At 40.1% G+C, this 22,226-nt stretch overlaps 1 protein-coding gene across 9 annotated transcripts in view; it reads left to right on the top strand.

Annotated features, from left to right (window-relative positions):
• The window catches only part of IFT81 (intraflagellar transport 81), an 88,896-nt gene that overhangs the window by 53,791 nt on the left and 12,879 nt on the right, over positions 1–22,226 (top strand). For all 9 annotated transcript variants that reach the window (XM_073021090.1, XM_008004676.3, XM_008004680.3 and 6 more), the window contains 2 exons: positions 9,653–9,781; positions 11,328–11,417. In XM_073021090.1, coding sequence (XP_072877191.1) covers positions 9,653–9,781; positions 11,328–11,417 — 219 coding nt within the window. The remainder of the gene's footprint in view (positions 1–9,652; positions 9,782–11,327; positions 11,418–22,226) is intronic.

A 22,226-nucleotide genomic window follows, 5' to 3' on the forward strand; every position in this document is an offset into this window, starting at 1 on the left:
TTAGGGAACTTAAGGTTGAAAATTTACTGTGAATCAACATGGATTCTAGCAGCACTAATTTTAAAACTGATAGTAGTAACTACATTATTGTTTACTTCAAAATATTTTCTAATTTGTATTGTGATTTCTTTGACCTTTTGGTTATGGCTTAAAATCAAACATTTGGGGGATTTTCTAGTTACCTTTCTATTATGAATTTCTAGATTATTTTCACTGTGACCAGAGAGCACACTCTGATTTCAGTCCTGTGAAATTTGTAGTCTTGCCTTATGGCCCAGTGTATGGTCTGTTTTGGTAATTGTTTCATGTGCAATGAAAGGAATGTATATTCTGCAGTTGTTGGGAATAGTATTCTTTTTTGTTGTTGTTGTTTTGAGACGGAATCTTGCTCAGTCACCCAGGCTGGAGTATAATGGTGCAATCTCGGCTCACTGCAAGCTCCGCCTCCCAAGTTCACACCATTCTCCTGCCTCAGCCTCCTGAGTAGCTGGGACTACAGGTGCCCACCATCACGCCTGGCTAATTTTTCGTATTTTTAGTGGAGATGGGGTTTCATCGTGTTAGCCAGGATGGTCTTGATCTCCTGACCTCGTGATTTGCCCACCTTGGCCTCCCAAAGTGCTGGGATTACAGGCATAAGCCACTGCGCCTGGCCGGGAATAGTATTCTAAGTATGTCAATTCAGTCAGTATGTTAGCCATGATATTCACATCTTCCATATTCCTGTTGATTTTTTGTCTGCCTGTTCCATCAGTTACTGAGATAAGTGTGTTAAAAATCTCTAACTATAATTATTGCTTTGTTGCTTTTTTTAGTTCCATCAGTTTTTGCTTTATATTTTTTTTCTTAAGTTGGGTTCCTAGAAGCAGAGCTCGAGAAGGGAATTCTTTGTGCTAGTGATTTATTGAGGGAGTACCTTCGGAAGGAGGGGAGTGAGGGAAGCAGATGAGGCAACAGAAAAAAGCCAAGCAAGAAAAAGACATGGTCTGAACTGGAGTTGGCTTCATTCTGATCCCATGATCAACTTTGGAACAAGTTGCACTGGAGTTGATTCCACCTTGATGCAAGGGGGCTGGCCTTTTGTACCCCATGGCAGTCAGTCATTTGGCTGTGCTCAGGTATAACCTCTTAGGCGAGACACCTCCCATTTGGCTGAGGGCACTCTCTGGAGAAGAGTGTAACTATGAAGCTATTTAGCAGTCAACACTCATAACAGTTTGCAAATGAGGTCTGAGTGGGGCATCAGCAGCATCTACTACAGTTCACCCCTTGCACTAGTAGAATCTACTTGTTTGTCACATTAAATTTACTCCACCCAGCTATAGCTTCCATAGGATTCTGGTTGGTCACAATTTCTAGGAAAACTTATAGGAGAAAGATGGAAAGAGAGACAAATGGAAACTCTCATTGCTACATTTGGTTCCAAGGACATAACGGATATTCAACATCTCCTTCCTTTACTGTCTATTCTAGAGTTCCCTCACCTCAGCTAGCACCTCTTCTGGTTTAGATGACTTACTTGGTGGGATGACCCAGTTCCTCATCCTTGAAAAGTGTGAGACTCTAGTAATCATGCCCTTCCCAGGCCATGGTTGCTATACTTCCCCATTTACAGTTAAAACTGGGCATGGGAATACTAAGATATGCCCTAATGGATCATCTGAGTCCTAAATATATTTCTTTCTGTCCCTATTATATAGCAGCATCTATATAGCCTTATGATATCCTGCTTTCTTTGCCTGCTAGTCTATTGACATGAGGAGCCCAAGTGACCAGATGGTAGTCAGAACATTAAATGTCAAGGGCCTCTTAACGTGCCTTCTGATGGAAGCATGCCCACTCTGGCAACCAGAACACCTCTACCCACAGAGCCTAAAGTTGTCTGGAAGGGAAGCATAATTCCCTAAAGTGGATCAATGGGGATCGTGGTTAGTGGTGACACCTATACTTTCATCTCATAGTTCTGAGACCTATGCTTTCTATTGGGAACATAGCACCATGTCATGGGCATTGGTTTAAGGTGTACACCCCATCCTAAAGGTAGAACTCATTTTCATAGGCCATCCAGTTCCAAGCTGGGGCCTTACGTTTAAGACACTGGTCCACTATTCTGTCAGGCCATCAGCTTTCCAGATAGTGTAGTATGTGGTAAAATTACTGAATTATATGGTCATATGAAAGCTATCATACTTCCTTTGCTGTAAAGTGTATCCCTTGGTTTGAGGTGATATTATGTGAGATTCTACATCAGTAGACTGAATGCTCTTAGCCCTTGGATAGTACTGCTGGCTGAAGTACAATGGGCAAGAAAGACAAACCTATACCCAGAATATGGATCAGTCCCATTAAGGATGAAATGTCACCCTTTTCAGGGCAGAAAGAGTCTGATGTTATTAAATTGACACAAAATAGGGGGTTGGTTTCCTCAAGGGATGATTCCATACCCAGAGCTCAGGATTGGTTTCTGTTGGTGGCGGGTCAGATGTTTGATATTGGCAGTAGCTAGATGAGCATGGTTGAGAGAGAACCCATGCTGTTTGGCTCATACATAACTTCCATCTCTACCAACAAAGCCATTCTGTTTGTGAGTCCATTGTTTAAGCACTGTGTGGGCCAATGTCAGAGGCTGGCTGACATCTGCTGGCCATATCATCCTTTCCACTTAGTTGTTCAGTGCCTCTTCTGCAGTAGACATTTTCTGGTTTCCATGTAATGAAAAGATCTTTATACTTAGTGTCTACACCCATAGGTTCATCCACATGCCTCTTTCCTGGACCTCCTTGTCCTTGCTGTCTTGCATCTTCCAGGGCCTTGACCGACAAGCTGAGCCATTTGCCACTGCCCAGAGGATGCAGGATAATCTGGGGATTCAAGGTCCTCAAGTGGGTCTATCCATATACCCACATCCCAGACTCAGCACCCTTTTTCTTCTCTTTTCTTCCCTGACTTTGGCATAGAATATTTGCCTAGACTAAGAATTCAACTTTCTCTGGAGTTTTGCCAGTCTTAAAATTAAGTCCTGTGCCTGGTTTTCAGCTCCCTCTGCCCTTTAGCCATGGGAAATGAGGGTTTCTTTAAAGCTCTTAAGGAGGTTCTCTAACTTGATCACTTTGCTTTAAATTACAAATTAATGGATTTGAGCCCATTATCTCTTCAACCATCAGTGGAGATTAGTGATAGCCACCCCAATTCCATAGTCCTTATAGTTACTATTTCTCCTCAAATGCCAGAAACATTACACTGTCTAGTACATCTTTGTATCAGTTCAGATCCTCCAAGAAGCAGACATTGAGATGGGATTACGTGTATAAGAGATTTACTGAAGGACACACTTAAGAAGGATAAAGGGAAGGGAGCAGGAGGAGGCAGGGAAAGCCTTCAGGCTCTGATCCAGGTCTGACACCTGTGAAAGGAGAGGGCAAAGGAAGGAAGATTGGTTAGAAATAGCCTCAAACTTCAGCACAACTCTGAGAAAGTTTTGGTCAGGTTAATGAAGAGTTCCTGAGCCAGTCACCTATCAGAGGAGTCCCTTGTCAGGCAGGACTGGGCCAACACTAGTACTACTGCTGTGCTCAGTCATTGGCTGAGAGCAGCTCCAGGGAAGCATAGCGTTGGTGCAAACATGGTGATGAACCCAAAGGGGCAGCAGCTATGGATGTCAGTCAGCTCTGTTCCCCTCAGCCAACTCTCTTGAAAGCAATCTGAGCCATAAAATTTTGCTTGCCACTACAATCCCCATCCACCTGTATTCTTCTTCCCCAATTCACCACAAGTGAAAGTCTTATTCGTTGCACTGCTACAACATACCCGGGACTGTCAGTACTCTACCTGCCACAGTGATAGAGTCCTTAGTTCCATTTAGCCAGTGAGTGATTGCACTCTAGTGCTTATGCCAGAGATTACAATATACACCCTTGACTGATTACAGTCTTCACTAATTTTTTTTTTTTTTTTTTTTTTTTTTTTTTGTGACAGAGTCTCTCTCTGTTGCCCAAGCCGGAGTGCAGTGACATGATCTCAGCTCACCGCAACCTCCACCCCCCAGGTTCAAGTGTTTCTCCTGCCTCAGCCTCCCAAGTAGCTGGGACCACAGGAGTGTGCCACCACACTCGGCTATATTTTTGTATTTTTTTTTAGTAGAGACAGGGTTTCACCATGTTAGCCAGGATGGTCTCGATCTCCCAACCTTGTGATCCGCCCGCCTCAGCTTCCCAAAGTGCTGGGATTACAGGTGTGAGCCACCACGCCCAGCCAGTCTTCACTAAATTTTTACTTTTGCCGTGTCCTGGGCAATGCAAGAACCTAAAACACTTTAACTTTGTTTACCACCTTCCCGTATTTAGTGCTATTGTTGATAATATTTTTTTAATTCTAAGTACAGTTTTCTTGAGAAAGGGTCTTGTTCTGTTGCCCAGGCTGTAGAACAGTCTGGTGGTACAGTCATGTAGTGGTACAGTCAGAGCTCACTGCAGCCTCAACCTCCTGGGCTCAAGTGATCCTCCCAAGTACCTGGACTACAGGCATGCACTACCACACCCAGCTAATTTTTGTGTGGTTTTTTTTTTTCAGAAATGGGGTCTCACTGTATTGTCCAGGCTGGCCTCAAACTCAGGGGCTCAGGCAATCCTCCTACCTCAGCCTCCCAAAGTGCTAGGATTACAGGTGTGAGCCACTGTGCCTGGGCCTAGATAGAATTTAAATCGTACATGATATTATATTCAATATTATTCTAGATTATCTACCTGTTTACTCTTTTCATGGTTCTTCTTTTCTTCCTTCATCATCTTTCTTCTATTGGTATCTGCCTAATGAGCTCACCTTAAGTATTTCATTTAGTTCAGGTCTGCTGAAATCTCAGTTTTTGTTTTTCTTAAGACACCTGTGTTCTACCTTCATTTTGAAACACATTTTTACTGAATGTAGAATTTTTGGTTGGCAGCTATTTTCTTTCAGCACTTTAAAGATTTAATTCCATTTTCTTCTGGCTTCCATTATTTATTTCATAACATCAACTGTACATCTTGTTTTTTTTTCAAGGTAGTCTGTTATTCTCTGGTTGTTTTTAAGATCTCTCTGTGTTTGGTTGTTCAGTAGTTTTACTATGACTTTTCTAGGTATGATTTTCTTTTTTATTCACCTGGCTTAGGGTCTGTGAAGCTTCTTGAATATGTGGCTGGATGTCTTTGTTCATTTTTGAAAAGTTCTCAGCCATGTTTATTTATTTATTTACATCTTTCTTTCTTTCTTTTTCTTTTTTTTTTTTTTAAAGGCAGGGTCTCACTCTGTTCCCCAGGCTGGAGTGCAGTGGTGTGATCTCAGCTCATTGCAGCCTCGACTTCCTGGGCTCAGGCAATTCTCCCACCTTAGCCTCCTAAGCAGCTGGGACCACAGGCCTGAGCCACCATGCCCAGCCTTTGTGTGTGTGTGTGTATTTTTGGTAGTTTTTTTAGAGACAGGATTTTGCCATGATGCCCAGGCTGGTCTTGAACTCCTAGGTCCAAATGATCCACCTGCCTCAGCCTCCCAAGGCTGGGGTTACAGGCATGAGCCACCATGCCCAGCCCAGTATTTCTTCAATTATTACTACAATCTTATTCTGTCCTCTTTTACTTTAACTCCAACTACATGCATGTTGGACATTTTCACCATTTTCCATGTATTTCTTATGGGCTTAGTGTTTTTCTTTTTCTTTTTTTCATTTTCTATTATTTTTTTCCTCTCTGTGATTCAATCTGTATTTTTTTCTACTGTGCTATTTTCCAGTTGATTAATCTTCTTCTTTTTTGTGTGTCTCATCTGTTATTTAATTCATTTGTTGAATTCTTAATATCAATTATTATATTTCTCAGTTTTAGAATTTCCATATGATTCAATTTTATGGATTGCAGTTATTTGTAACATTCTTCAACTTTTTGTTTATTTTCTTGAATATATTAATCACAGCTATTTTAAAGTTCATGTCTGAAATTTATTTGAGCACCTATTTCTGTTGTCTGTTTTTTGTTTTTGTTTTTGTTTTTTTCGAGACAGAGTCTCACTCTGTCACCCAGGCTAGAGTGCAGTGGTGTGATCTTGGTTCACTGCAACCTCTGCCTCCTGGGTTCAAGTGATTCTCCCACCTCAGCCTCCTGAGTAGCTGGGACTACAGGCACCCACCACCACACCCGGCTAATTTTTTGTATTTTTAGTAGAGACAGAATTTCACCATGTTGGCCAGGCTGGTCTTGAACTCCTGACTTTAAGTGATCTGCCCTTCTCGGCCTCCCAAAGTGATGGGATTACATGCATGAGCCACTGTTTCTGGCCATGTATTTTTTCTCTTGATTTTCATTCATTTGGGCCTATTACTTTGCTTACTTAGTAATTTTTTTATTGAATGTTGGGTGTAAAGTGTCATTAAATTTTAGAAGCTCTGACTATATTTGTTTTTAATTTTTTATTGAATGTTGGGTACAAAGTGTCATTAAATTTTAGAAGCTCTGACTATATTTGTTTTTAATTTTTTATTGAATGTTGGGTATAAAGTGTTGTTAAATTTTAGAAGCTCTGACTATATTTGTTTTTAATTTTTTATTGAATGTTGGGTATAAAGTGTCATTAAATTTTAGAAGCTCTGACTATATTTGTTTTTCTATAAGGAGGATTTAATTTTTTTTCTGGAAAGTTACCTTGATCAAGTTGAGAGTAGGTTTTTTTGTTTGTTTTTTTTTCCTTAAGCTGGTATTTCTCCAGTTTTCTCTTAATCCAAAGATACAGTTCTTATACCTGTGGTAGAGACTTTAGGAAGTGGTCCTTACTCCAAGGATGTAGGTCTTACTCCTAGGTTATAGCCCTTCTAAGGAGTAGACCTTCTAGGTTTTCAGTTGATAATGTGAGGCATTTACCAAAGCCCGTGCACCCTGGCAAGTCTTGAATTCCTACCTTTATCTCTCTAGTACTGTGAGACTGCTACAATCTTTGCTCAGCTCTTTAATAACCCATCTACTGATTCCCACTTGGTTTTTGAGAGTCTTACTCTGCTTGTGCATATCCTAAGATTTGGTAATGCCTAAAGAGGAAACTGCATACAGAATTTGGGGCTAATTCTCTTTAGGTCCCACTCCCACTGACAGGCCAAAATCTTAACTCTTCTTCCATTCTGCCTTTCCTTGTCTTTCTTTCCTTTTGGTTCTTTCATTCTCTTCTGCACTCTCTTCAATACAGTTTTCACACTTACCATTCCACTGAAATATCTTTTGTCAGGCCGTGCACGGTGGCTCACGCCTGTAATCCCAGCACTTTGGGAAGCCAAGGTGGGTGGATCACGAGGTCAGGAACCCGGGAGTCGGAGGCTGCAGTGAGCCAAGATCATGCCACTGCACTCCACCCTGGGTGACAGAGCGAGACTCTGTCTCAAAAAAAAAAAAAAAAAAGGCCAGGTACGGTGGCTCACGCCTGTAATCCCAGCACTTTGGGAGGCCAAGGCGGGCAGATTACGAGATCAGGAGATCGAGACCATCCTGGCTAACACAGTGAAACCCCGTCTCTACTAAAGAATACAAAAAATTAGCCGGGCGTAGTGGCAAGTGCCTATAGTCCCAGCAACTCGGCAGGCTGAGGCAGGAGAATGGCGTGAACTCAGGAGGCGGAGGTGGTAGTGAGCCGAGATTGCACCATTGCACTCCAGCCTGGGCAACAGAGCGAGACTCCATCTCAAAAAAAAAAAGTCTTTTGTCAGGTCACTAATACCTTCACATTGCCAAATCCAATGATTAATTATTAGTCCCTTTCTTACTTGACCTAGTAGCAGCATTTAGCATAGTTGATCACTCCACCTTCCTGTAAAACAACTTCTTCTGTCTTCTAAGACACTACACTTCCCTGGTTTTTCTTCCAAACTAACACTCCTATTCCTATTCCGTTGCTGATTTCTTATCATTTCTTTAAAGTTTAAATGTTAGGGTTCCCTAGGCGTAGCCCTTGGATCTCCTATCTTTACTTCCTTGGTGATCTTATCCTGTCTCATGGTTGTAAAGGCCCCCTCTTATATTGTGACAACTCACCAATTTATATCTCCAGCCTAGATTTCTCCTCTAATTCCAGTTGGTTTTTTTTTTTTTTTTTTTTTTTTTGTTGAGATGGAGTCTCACTCTGTTGCCCAGGCCAGAGTGCAGTGGTGCAATCTCGGCTCACTACAACCTCCACCTCCCGGGTTCAAGTGATTCTCTTGCCTCAGCCTCCCAAGTAGCTGGGATTACAGGTGCCCACCACCACATCCGGCTAATTTTTATATTTTTAGTAGAGAGAAGATTTTGCCATGTTGGCGAGTCTGGTCTCAAACTCCTGATCTTAGGGGATCCGCCTGCCTCAGCCTTCCAAAGTGGTGGGATTACAGGTGTGAGCCACCAGGCCTGGCCTAATTCCAGTCTTACACATATAACATCTTGACCTCTCCATTTTGATACCTAATATATATTTCAAATTTTTAACATGTCCAAAAATAAACTTCTGATCTGCACCACCTCCTCAAACAAGTCCCCATTCTTCTTCATCTCAACAAATGGAAGCTTCATCCTGTTAGTCTCTCAAGTCAGAAACCTTGAACTCATTCTTTATCCCTTACTTTTGTTCACATCCCTACATCTAATTTTCACATTATCTTGTTGGATCTGCCTTCAAAAGAACCATTTCTCATTACTTCTGTCACCACCACCCTGATTCATGCTACCATTTTCTCTAACTTGAACTATTGAGACGGTCTTCTAATTGTTCTCCCTGCTCCTACCTAGCCTGATCTCAGCACGGGTGTTAAAGTGATCATTTTTAAATTGCCCTAACTCTGAACCTTTCAACAGCCTCCCATCTCATGTTAAATAAAACAAAGCTGTTTCATCGGCTTAAAAATAAGATAACAATATAACTTATTATCTAAACTAGGATACTTTTTAGGGAGTGCAAGGGACAGTAGAGATACACTGAGACCTAGCAAACCAGCTGAGCAACATGTAACCCCTCCTTTATCCCCACCTTATTCTCACTGCACCTCCTTACTGTTTCTTGAACTGGCCAAGTTTGCTCCCAGCTTTTGCACTTGCTGATTCCCTCACTTCCTACAGGACTTTGCTCAGATGTCATCTTCTCAGGATCATCTTCTCTAACCACCTTGTGGTTATACTATATTTATTTATTTACTTATTTACATATTGCTTATTTATTCCCACTAGTAGTAAGCTCTGTGAGGGAAGGGATCTTTTTTTCCTGTTCTATTTGCCGCTGTATACCTGGTGCCTAGAACTGTGCTTGGCACATTTAAATATATAATAAATATTGGATGAGTGAACAAATGCAAGTACAGCTAATCATTTGAGAATTCATTCTTTCATCAAATGTTTATTGAATGTATCCTATGTTTTAGGTTCTGTGCTAAGTACATAACATTATTATAAAGTCTACAATTAGAAATACTTCCTATGTACCTGAAGATACCATAGGTTTATAATATATAAAGGCTTGTAATTGAATGAACTAATAATTGAAGTCCACGAAGATTGTCCTTTACGATTCTAAACTAATTCTATTTACAATTTTTTGTTATGTATGAAATTTGTATATTTCTTATGGGAGCCAGCAAGGTTTTGACACGTTTTGTGGCCTTTTTATTTTTCACTTATAGCAAACTATGGAGGAGAAAAAGGGTATATCCGGATATAGTTACACCCAGGAAGAGCTAGAAAGAGTATCTGCACTGAAGAGTGAAGTTGATGAAATGAAAGGACGAACATTGGATGATATGTCTGAAATGGTGATGATACTTTTATTTAAATTTTCTTTTATTGTGTAGCTAGAAGGCAGGTGTTTCATTTTTATTTTCAGTGAAACATTCACCTGTTAATTTCTGCACATTATATTCTTTCATCTTTTTTTTTTTTTCAGAGTCTCGCTCTATTGCCCAGGCTAGAGTGCAGTGGTATGAATTTGGCTCACTGCAACATCTGCCTCTGGGTTTCAAGTGATTCTCATGCCTCAGCCTCCTGAGTAGCTGAGACTACAGGTGTGTGCCACCATGCCCAGCTAATTTTTGTATTTTTAGTAGAGACAGGTTTCACCATGTTGGCCAGGCTAGTCTCAAACTCCCGATCTTAGGTGCTCCACCTGCCTTGGCCTCCCAGAGTGCTGGGATTACAGGCATGAGCCACTGCGCCCGGTCTTATCTGTCTTTATCAATCTCTTAAATTTTTTTCATTCTAGTAAGGTTGTTTAAATTCTAATTGTTTATGCATTTTCTGTTTTTTTAATGTGCAAAAGTTATATAACATTAAATAAATATTTAAGAAGAAAAATAAGTTTTCCCAGATCATACCACCCTAATAGAATTATTTAATTGTTGTGTATGTTCTTAGAATCTTTTCATTTTCAGGACTGGTATTTAATCAGGATGTACTAGTACACTTTCACCAGGCATTAAAATGTTGAAATCTTATATTACTTGTTGGTAAATAGCTGCCCCAAACCCTCAGAGTACCCCCCTCCAGTTGCCTTGCCCACATTGGCCATTCCCCCAGAACCCTCTGGATCTCATCACAATCTAACTCCTAAAAGGGTTAGCATGTAAGGCCCTGTATAGGCTGGGCACGGTGGCTCACACTTGTAACCCCAGCACTTTGGGAGCCTGAGGTGGGCTGATCACTTGAGGTCAGGAGTTCAAGACCAGCCTGGCCAACATGGTGAAACCCTATCCCTACTAAAACACAAACATTAGCTGGGCGTGGTGTTGCATGCCTGTAGTTCCAGCTGCTCAGGAGGCTGAGGCATGAGAATCACTTTAACCTGGGAAGCAGAGGTTGCAATGAGCCAAGATCACGCCATTGTACTTTAGCCTGGGCAACCAAGCAAGACTCTGTCTCAAAAGAGAATAGACCCTGTTCATCTCTCTGACTGGTGTCCATTCTGATGGATCATTACTTATGCTATTTGGACTATACTGTAGTGTTTTGAATGTCACTCCATCTATATTTGTGTATATTTTTATGCCTACATAAATAATACATCATGATTAGAGTTGTATAAGGCAATTTTATAATTTATTTTATTTATTCAATGTTTGATTATGAAGATTTTCCCATAATGGTTTACAGTCTTGAGAATTGACATTTTGAATGATTAAATAGTCTAGTATTCCACCTTGCTGAGGAATCAGGATTTTCTAAAGCACTTCTCTGTTGTTTGGAACTGACATAATTTATAGTTTTTTACTCATATTTAACACTGAAATTAATATCTTTATGTATGTAGTATTTTTCTTCTTTTGAATTCTTTTTTAGATGTTACATTTTTTGTTTAAAAAACAGGTGAAAAAACTGAATTCACTGGTATCTGAAAAGAAGTCAGCTCTTGCCTCAGTTATAAAAGAGCTACGACAGTTGCGTCAAAAATGTCAAGTAAGTGAATTTGACTTTATGATACTTTTAGTATTCTATCTTATTCACATGTGCTAGTTAGAACCCTGAATATTTTACTTGGGTAATATAGAAAACAAATTAGCATTATTATCTTATTGATACGATTCTTCAAAAGAGAATTACAACGTGACATATAGGCCAGTTGTGTTGGCTTATGCCTGTAATCCCAGCACTTTGGGAGGCTGAGACAGGAGGATGATCACTTGAGCCCGGGAATTCGAGACCAGCCTGGCTAACAGCAAGACCCTGTCTCTACAAAAAATAAAAAAATTAGCTGAGCTTGGTGGCATGTACCTGTAGCCCCAGATTCTCGGGAGGCTGAGGTGGGAGGATTGCTTGAACCCAGCAGGTCAAGATTGCAGTAAGCCATGATCGTGCCATTGTACTCCAGCTTGGGTGATAGAGTGAGACCCTGTCTCCCACCCCTCCCAAAAAAAATGACCTACAAAGGTTTTTGTTTAATTTATGCTGCTTATTTAGCCATAACTGGAGGCAGGGGAGAAGGAGAAAAAGCAGTTTAAGCTGAAATCCTCAAATTCAGCCAGAGGAGATTTTTTTCTTTAAATCACATGGATGTTACAGCTATAAATATGAAGTCATACTCTTCTGTGTCCAGGTAAAAGCTCAGAGTCTGCCCACGAGTGGTAACAAGTTAACTTTAGGTTAATGAACTTGCACTGTGAGGAGGCATCGTTTATGAGAAGTGATCAAATACCATTACTTGGAAACTAGTTCTAACCACTGCTTTAAACATAAATTGTCAGAAGGTGAATGCCCTCTACAAATTCAGATCAGGTGGCCTCCACCATTTGACATTCACTGTTCTCTATTTTTAATACTATTTATTTTTTTAACTTGTTTAATTATATTTAATACTTGAAACTACAAAAATACATTATGACACTTTTAAAGAGCAGGAATACTTAAAAATACGTAACTTACTTTAATGGACAACCCTCAACTATTAGGAAATTTTATAGGGAAGTGTGAGTATATTTCCTTTGTATGGTACTTGCATTTTTTTCTAAATTTGAATATTAACAGCTGTTTGAATATTAGAGCATCACCACTGGATTAGTCTGTTCTCGCATTACTGTAAAGAAATACCTGAGACTGAGTAATTTCTAAAGAAAAAAGGCTTAATTGGCTCATGATTCTACAGGCTATACAGGAAGCATGATGCAGGCATCTACTCACCCTCTAGGGAGACCTCAGGAAGCTTACAATCATGGCAGAAGGCAAAGAGGGAGCAGGCATATCACACGGCTAGAGCGGCAAGGGGGTGGGGGGAGGGGCCTCACACTTTTAAACCACGAGATCTTATGAGAACTCACTATCATGAAAACAGCACCAAGAGAATGGGGCTAAACCATTCATGAGAATTTCACCCGCACAATCCAGTCACCTCCCATCAGGCCCCACCTCCAACATTGGAGGTAGCAGTTTGACATGAGATTTGGGCAGGGACAGAGATCCAAACCATATCAACAATGAAAGACGTCTAACTTAAATTTATCTAAATCTTTTATAGTCATCTAGAATTAGAATAGCATTTTGAAAAGTTGTATGTTTATTTTCTTAGGAGCAGTTCTAGAAATTATATGTAATTAAATGGAATAATTATGTATAATTGCTAATATGTAGGAAAAAACTGAAATATTCATATTTTATTTTATTCATTTAATTTTTTAAAGTAGAGACGGAGTCTACTGTTGCCTAGGCTGGTCTCGAACTCCTGGGCTCAAGCAGTCCTCCCACCTCAGGCTTCCAAAATGCTGGGATTATAGGCATGAGCCACCACACCCAGCCTGTTTATATTTTTGAGTATGCAATCTGATAATTTTTAGTTTCTATGAAATAACTATTGTTTATTACTTTTTCATATAAAAGTAAAATCATGTTCTTAGCAATAATTAAAGCTATACAGAGTTATTTAAGGAAAAGAATAAAAATCATTTCTTTCAGCATCCCCAGCACGTGACTTAACAGCTCCATATGTATTTTCCAGAAATTTTCTGAGAATTAATGAACAGATAATTATTTAGTAACTACCTTAAATTTGTTCTCCACGCTTTTGTTCTACTTTCTAAAAACAAAAGCTTTTTTCAGGAGGTGGGAGGACTGAAATCAACCTTGACTGATACCAAGATCAAAATATCTGCTTTCTTTTTTTTAACATTTGGTTGCTGTGCTTTTTTTACCCACCTTATACTTTCCACTTTTAAAAAAAGTATTTTGTTTCTGGTGTGTCTCTTGAATAGATCTTGAGTTAGGTTTTGCTATGTCATATCATCTGAAAGGTTTATTTTAATAGGTAAATTTATATATTAATATGCAAATACATTTGGTTTGGGTGGCATTACTTTATGCTTGGCTTTCAATTTTAAAGCCTACAAAAAATCTTCTCCTCCTTTTTCCCCTCCTCATTCATCCCCTGACTTCTCTCCCTCATGTGTGTGTTCTGGCTTATGGTTTTAGTTTTAGCCTTTTAACTCTACTATTCATTATTTATTTCTTTAGATGGCATCTATTAATCCCCACTGTGAGAAGTCATGAAATTGGTATATTTCTTGTTCCTCCTCCCTCCCTTGTCTCTCCTCTAACATCTGATTTTAGTAGATTGTATTGTCTTAGTGTTTGCCGTTATACCTTGAATATGCTTATACTATGACTTGTTAGCTTTAAATGATATTCTTTGACATTCCCCCACCCACCCCTAGCAATTAAAAAATTGAGGAAACCAGCTTACTTATTCTACCTTCCACCTTCTTTTCCCCTTCTCCTTCCTGAAGGCTTTGTTGTATCATTTCTAACTTGTCACTGCATATAATATTTACATTCTCTTCTATTACCCTACTGCTTACTTTGGTTTTCAGCTCTAGACCTGTAATTATTAGATCCAGTGCTCATTACCAATCCACTGACTGCCCCTTGTCTCACTTCTCTTTTGATTGCCTGGAACTTGTCCTCTAGTTAAGTCCTCAAAAAAGACTCATAAGAACAATATTCCCTGATGAGTTCTTGCATGTTCTAGTTTATTGCCTAAACATTTCAACAGCCATTTGACTATTAGATCATGCTTTCTTTCCTTGAGGATTTTTTTAAGTGTAGCTCCATAGTCTTCTAGGGTTAAATGTAGCTATGGAGAGATCCGAGGCCAACCTAATTTTTTTGGGAACTTGATCTTGAAAAGAATGTCTATTTTCCAGTTGTTGAGTACAGGGTTCTCCATGTGTTCATCAGATCAGGCTTATAAAAGTGTGTTCTAAACTTCCTAGTGAATGAGTAAAATGTTTCACTGAAACTTTTTCAGATGAAAAGAGTTGTGTAGGTGGATGCTGGTAATGGTTGCCCAACATTATGAATGTGCTTAATGCCAACTGAATTGTACACTTAAAAAATGGTTAAAATGGCAAATTTTGTTATGTGTATTTTATTACACCAAAAAACAAAACAGACTGGGTGTGGTGGCTCATGCTTGTAATCCCAGCACTTTGGGAGGCCAAGACGGGTGGATCACTTGAGGTCAGGAGTTCGAGACCAGCCTGGCCAACATGGTGAAACTGTGTCTCTACCAAAAAATACAAAAATTAGCCAGCCATGGTGGCACACATCTGTAGTCCCAGCTACTCAGAAGGCTGAGGTGGCAGAATCACTTGAACCTGGAAGGCAGAGGTTGCAGTGAGCTGATATTATGCCACTGCGCTCCATCCTGGGTGACAGAGTGAGACTCCATCTCAAAAAAAGAGAAAACAAACAAAATCTTCCCGGTTAAAAAATGAAAACCAGCCCAGAGTAATGGCACATGCTTATAGTCCTAGCTACTCAGGGGCCAAGGCAGGAGGATGACTTGAGCCTAGGAGTTCAAGACCAGCCTGGACAACATAGTGAAACCCTGTCTTTAAACAAAGAAAGAAGAAAAAAAAACTTCCTGTTGAATTTTATGTTTTGTCTTTGTTTTTAAACTTTATTCCTTATCATGGTACATAACGGTTTTTGCCTCAGAGTATTATTTTGTCTACTATTAAAGCGTATATGCCAGCTTTCTTATGATTAGTATTGCTTCTTATTTCTGTTTGCTTTCAGCTTCCTATGTCCTTATTTTTGTCTTATGTATGTCTCATAAATAGCATGTAGGGCCAGGCAGCAGTTGCTCATGCCTGTAATCCTAGCACTTTGGGAGGCTGAGGTAGGAGACTCTTGAGCCCAGGATTTCAATACCAGCCTGGGCAACATAGTGAGACTCTACCTCTACAAAAAGTAGAAAAATTAGCTGAGCATGGGAGCACACACCTATAGTCTTAGCTACTTAGGAGGCTGAGGCAGAAGGATAACTTGAGCCCAGGAGTTCAAGGTTGATGTGAGACATGATAGCACCACTGCATCCAGCCTGGGTGACAGAGTAAGACCTACACTCTAGGTAGATAGGTAGGTAGGTGGGTGGGTAGATAAGTAGGTAGGTGGGTAGGTAGGTAGGTAGGTAGATAGATAGATAGATGTATTTTGTGTGGATGTAGTTTCTTACATCCAGTTTGAGAATCTGTCTTTCAACTGGCAAGTTTAATCCCATTTATGTTTACTCTAATTTTTGAAGCATTTGAATTTTTTTCTATTTTGTACATCCTATTATTTAGTGTGTTTTCTCTTTGCTTTTTTTTTTTTTTTTTTTACCATCCATTGTACCAATTCTGTTTTCTTTTCTCTTTTTTTCCTTTTTTTATCTTTGATTCTCATATGATTTACTGTTAGGTTTTTATCATATATATATATATTTCTCACTTAACAAAGCCTAAAAGGCCGGGCGCGGTGGCTCACGCCTGTAATCCCAGCACTTTGGGAGGCCGAGACGGGCGGATCAGGAGGTCAGGAGATCGAGACCCTCCTGGCTAACACGGTGAAACCCCGTCTCTACTGAAAAATACAAAAAACTAGCCGGGCGAGGTGGCGGCGCCTGTAGTCCCAGCTACTCGGGAGGCTGAGGCAGGAGAATGGCGTGAACCCGGGAGGCGGAGCTTGCAGTGAGCTGAGATCCGGCCACTGCACTCCAGCCTGGGCGACAGCGCGAGACTCCGTCTCAAAAAAAAAAAAAAAAAACAAAGCCTAAAATTGTTAACATCTCCACAATACAGGAACCTTAGAATAATTTGACACCCTCTTCTACCTTACGTGTCTTGTTATCCTCTGGCATTTTATTTATTTATTTGTTTTATTTATTTATTTATTGAGACGGAGTTTCGCTCTTGTTGCCCAGGCTGGAGTGCAATGGCACAACCTCGGCTCACCGCAACTTCTGCCTCCCGGGTTCAAGCGATTCTCCTGCCTCAGCCTCCCAAGTACCTGGGATTACAGGCGTGCACCACCACGCCTGGCTAATTTTGAATTTTTAGTAGAGATGGGGTTTCTCCATGTTGGGCAGGCTGGTCTTGAACTCCTGACCTCAGGTGATCCGCCCGCCTTGGCCTCCCAAAGTATTGGGATTACAGGTATAAGCCACCGCACCCAGCCCTTACTTCTTTATTTGTACATCTCTGAAAGTAGTTGTCATGGTGGTTGTTAGCATTATAATAACAACTTTATATAATCATTTCCTATTTAGATTTACCTATATATTTAGAAGTTTTCACCATCACTGCTTGTATTTTACTCCTTATTTCTGGATTCAGTTTTCTTTTTCCTGAAATACAATTTCCTTGTTTTGTATGTGTGCGTATGTGTGTGTTTAGTGTTCTCAGTAAAGAATCATTACAATAAGTAAACCATCTTTTTTTTTTCTTCTTAAATAATGGTGTGGTCAGAAAAAAAAATATTTTCATGCTTTCTTTTATTTTATTGAAGGGTCGGCTATCAGTTTATCATTTATTTTTAGGTAATATCTTCCCTATAACTGGTTTTCATATTTTTATCTTTTTCTTTGGTGTTGTCCAAATTTCACTACCATGTTTTGCATGTATATTGAATTTTATTTACTTTTGTGAATTTGTGTTTTGTGTCTTCCATGAATTCTGGAAAAAGTCTACATAATACCTTCAGATATTTTCTCTCCCATTTTTTGTGGTCTATTTTCCAACTACTCATATTAGAGATATGTTAGAGATATTTATTCTGTTCCCTGTTACTTAATCTCACTTTCATATTTTTGTCTGTGTTGAATTCTAGATAATTTCTTCAGCTCTGTGTTTTAGTTCATTCTTTTATTTCCTCAGTGGCATCTAATATTATGTTTATTCCATCCATTTAATTTTTAATTTCAATGACTGTCTTTTTCATTTTTATTTTTTCTCACTTTTTCTTTTTTTTTCTTTTTTAGACAGTCTCACTCTGTAGCTCAGGCTGGAGTGCAGTGTTGTAATCTCAGCTCACTGCAACCTCCGTGTCCCAGGTTCAAGCTATTCTTCTGCCTCAGCTTCCTGAGTAGCTGGGACTACAGGCATGCGCACCACGCCTGGCTAATTTTTGTATTTTTTGTAGAGACATGGTTTCTTTCACCATGTTGGCCAGGATGGTCTCAAACTCCTGACCTCAAGTGATCTGGCCACCTCAGCCTCCCAAAGTGCTGGGATTATAGGCATGAGCCACCGAACCTGGCCTCACTGTTTGTAGTCTTTTGATTTCAGTTCCTCCTTTATAGTTTTTATTACTTTAAATATAGTTATTTAGTTGGCTTATTTCTAGTGTCCAAAGTTCCTTTAGGCATAGTCCTGTTATTTATATCTTCTGTTTCTCACTCCTAATGAATTGATTTTTCCCTTACATATTTTATACTTTGGGACTGTGAGCTTTCATTAATAGAGTTTGTCTCTTGAATCCTGGCATCCAGGATGGAGGGTGTGTCCCTCTACAATGGTTTTGCAGTGTTTTAGAAATATCACAAACTTGTGTTTTAGAAATATCACAAACTTGGAGCTAATATTGAGTTAATTTCTCAGCTTGGAAGTTCTTAGACCATGTAGATAGGGTAAATTCAAACTCCAGAGCTGCCTGAGGACAGCTGTGATCACTATCACAGCTGCATAGTGATCAATTTGACCATAAGACTTGTGACCAAAAAAGGATTTTATCAACTATAGCACCTTCATCTCATTGAGAGGCAAGCAGCTACCTAAGTACATAGGCTCTGCGGCCCCTTTTCCCATTTTGGATGTGACTTTCACCCTTGAGAGCCTTGGGTGTCTGTAGGTCACTTTGATACGTAGAAGCCACATCCCCTTTCTCCCAGCTATCTTTTATTCTGTACTAGTGACCCCAACCCAGATGCAGTCCCACACAACAAAGGCAGCATACACATTACTCATCTGTGCTAACTATCCTGTTTCTAAGGAAACGGTGCAGCAGGAAACCATGCAAGGTCATTCTCAGGATGGTGTTAACCCTTTACTCACAGTTTCGCAAGTTGAAAACAACTTAAGATTTACTATGGGGTCCTCAGTTCTAACTTCCCACTCTGCACAGACCTAAGGCTTTGCATCTGCTCTGCCTGAACATTAAAATCACTATGTTACCAAGACTGCCATTACCAATTCCTTTCACCAAGGATAGCCATAATATTACCCTTTTTTTTTGGTCCTGTTAATTTCTTTTCTTTCTTTGAGAGTTCAGTTCAGCTCAGGATTTGAAAGGATGTTGCTCTCTTACCAAGCATTTGTGGATGCAGCCATGCATCACTTAATGATGAGGATGCATTCTAAGAAATGCATAATTGAGTGATTTCATCATTGTGCAAACACCATAGAGTGTACTTACACAAACCTAGATGGTATAGCCTACTCACATCTAGGCTATATGGTAGATAGCCTTTTGCTCCTAGGCTACAAACCTGTACAGCATGTGACTATACTGAATACTGTAGGCAATTTTTACACAATGGTAAGTATTTGTGTATCTACACCCATCTAAACGTAGAAAAGGTATAGTAAAATTATAGTATAAAAGATTTTAAATGGTATGCCTTTATAGGGAACTTACCATGAATGGAGCTTGCAGGACTGGAAGTTTCTCTGGTTGAGTCAATGAGTGAGTGGTAAGTGAATGTGAAGGCCTAGGACATTACTGTACACTATGATAGACTTTAGAAACACTGTACACTTAGGCTACTCTAAATTTATGTAAAATTAAAGAAGAAAAAAAAAAAAAAAAAAAAACCTTAGCTTACTGTAGCTTTCTTGGCCAGGGGCAGTGGCTCACACTTGTAATCCCAACACTTTGGGAGGCTGAGGAAGGCAGATGACGAGGTGAAGAGTTCCAAACCAGCCTGGCCAACATAGCGAAACCCTGTCTCTACTAAAAACACAAAAAAATTAGCTGAGTGCAGTGGCACACGCCTGTAATCCCAGCTACTCGGGAGGCTGAGGCAGGATAATTGCTTGAACCTGGGAGGCGGAGGTTGCGGTGAGCTGAGATTGCGCCACTGCGCTCCAGCCTGGGCGACAGAGCGAGACTCTGTCTCGAAAAAAACTTTTAAAAACCTTTCTTACTTTATAAACTTCTAATTTTTTAAAAAAAATTTGACTTTTTTGTAATAACAGCTTAAAACACAACCACATTGTATAGTGGTATGAAAATATTTTGTTTCTTTATATCCTTCTTTTATATGCTTTTTTCTATTTAAAAAAACATTTTGGCCAGGTGCGGTGGCTCACGCCTGTAATCCCAGCACTTTGGGAGGCAAAGGTGGGCAAATCACCTGAAGTCAGGAGTTTGAGACCATCCTGGCCAACATGGTAAAACCTTGTCTCTACTGAAAATACAAAATTATCTTGGCGTGGCGGCACATGTCTGTAGTCCCAGGTACTTGGAAAACTGAGGCAGGAGAATCGCTTGAACCCGGGAGGCAGAGGTTGCAGTGCCTGGAGATCGTGCCATTGCATTTCAGCCTGGGCAACAAGAGCAAAACTCTGTCTCTAGAAGAAAAAAAGGTTAAAAATTTTTTTTTTTTTTTTTTTTTTTTGAGATAGGGTCTTGCTCTTGTCGCCCAGGCTGAGTGCAGTGGCCCTCTGCAGCCTCAACCTCCTGGCCTCAAGTAGCTTTCTCACTTCAGCCTAAGGAGTAGCTGGGACCACAGGCACATACCACCAAACCTGGCTTTTATTTATTTATTTATTTATTTATTTTATAGAGGTGGGGTTTTGCTGTGTTGCCTGTGCTTGTCTCAAACTCCTGGGCTCAAGCGATCCACCCGCCTTGGCTTCCCATGGTGCTGGAATTACAAGAGTGTGCCACCACACCCAGCCTTTTTTCACTTTTTAAACTTTTTTGTTAAAAACTAAGACATAAACACACACCTAGGCCTGCACAGCGTCAGGATAATCAATATCACTGTCTTCCACCTTGAAACATCTTGTCCCACTGAAAGGTCTTCAAGAGCAATTAACACACATGAAGCTGTCATCTTCTATAACAATGCCTTCTTCTGGATGCCTCCTGAAGGACTTGCCTGAGGCTGTTTTACAGTTTACTTTTTATAAGTAAAAGCAGTACACTCTAAAATAACAATAAAAAATATAGCGTAGTAAATACATAAACCAGTAACATAGTGGCTTATTATCATCATCAAGTATTGTATACAGTATGTAATTGTATTGCTATACTTCTATACAACTGACAGTAGATTGATTTACACCAGCATCACCACAAACGCTTGAGTAATTTGTTGCACTATGGCATTATGATGCCTGTGATATCACTAAGGTGATAGTAATTTTTGAGCTCCATTATGATCATATAGGACTGCCATCATATATGTGGTCCATTGTGACTGAAACATCTTCTCATGCATGACAGTATTTTTAGCATTTCTAGGTGTTTGTAGCAGGAGATTTTCAAATTATCCCATTCAAAATACTACATTAGAAGAAATTTTGAAACAACTTAAACAAAACAAAATTTAAAATTCCTCCCTGTCCCTTCGCAATAAAGAAACTACTTAACCTGAATTCAAATTGTTATTCCACCTTTTTTTTTTCTTTTTGAGACAGAGTCTCACTCTGTGGCCAGGCTGGAGTGCAGTGGCGCGGTCTCGGCTCACTACAACCTCCGCCTCCTGGGTTCAAGCGATTCTCCTGCCTCAGCCTCCTGAGTAGCTGGAACTGCAGGCACGTGCCACCATGCCCAGCTAATTTTTTTTTTTGTATTTTTAGTAGAGATGGGGTTTTACCATGTTGGCCAGGATAATTTCTATCTCTTGACCTCATGATCTGCCCGCCTGGGCCTCCAAAAGTGCTGGGATTACAGGCGTGAGCCACCGCGCCTGGCAGACTCCACCCTTTTTTAGCAGTATAATCTTTGGCAAGGTACTTGACTCCCTGAACTTTCTCCAAGCATTATGTGGTGGTATTAATATCTCTTTTGAGGTGTCATTATGAGATTTAGTTATTGTCATTCAAACACCCTAGAATGTTTTACGAAGTTCTAATTGAGCCCCTGCCTAGATAGGTCTTTAGCCTCCCCTCACCATTTCCCAGAAATAGACCAGCATAGGCTGGGTGCAGTGGCTCACACTTGTAATCCCAGCACTTTGGGAGGCCAAGGCGGGTGGATCACCTGAGATCAGGAGTTCAAGACCAGCCTGACCAACATAGTAAAACCCCATCTCTACTAAAAATATAAAAATTAGCCAGGCGGAGTGGCACATACCTGTAATCCCAGCTACTTGAGAGTCTGAGGCAGGAGAATTGCTTGAACCCGGGAGGCGGAGGTTGTAGTAAGCCAAGATTGCACTATTGCACTCCAGCCTAGGCAACAGAATGAGACTCCGTCTCAATAAATAGATAAATAAATAAATAAATAAATAAA

The sequence above is a fragment of the Chlorocebus sabaeus genome, chromosome 11, assembly GCF_047675955.1.
Source record: "Chlorocebus sabaeus isolate Y175 chromosome 11, mChlSab1.0.hap1, whole genome shotgun sequence".
Classification (NCBI taxonomy): Eukaryota; Metazoa; Chordata; class Mammalia; order Primates; family Cercopithecidae; genus Chlorocebus; species Chlorocebus sabaeus.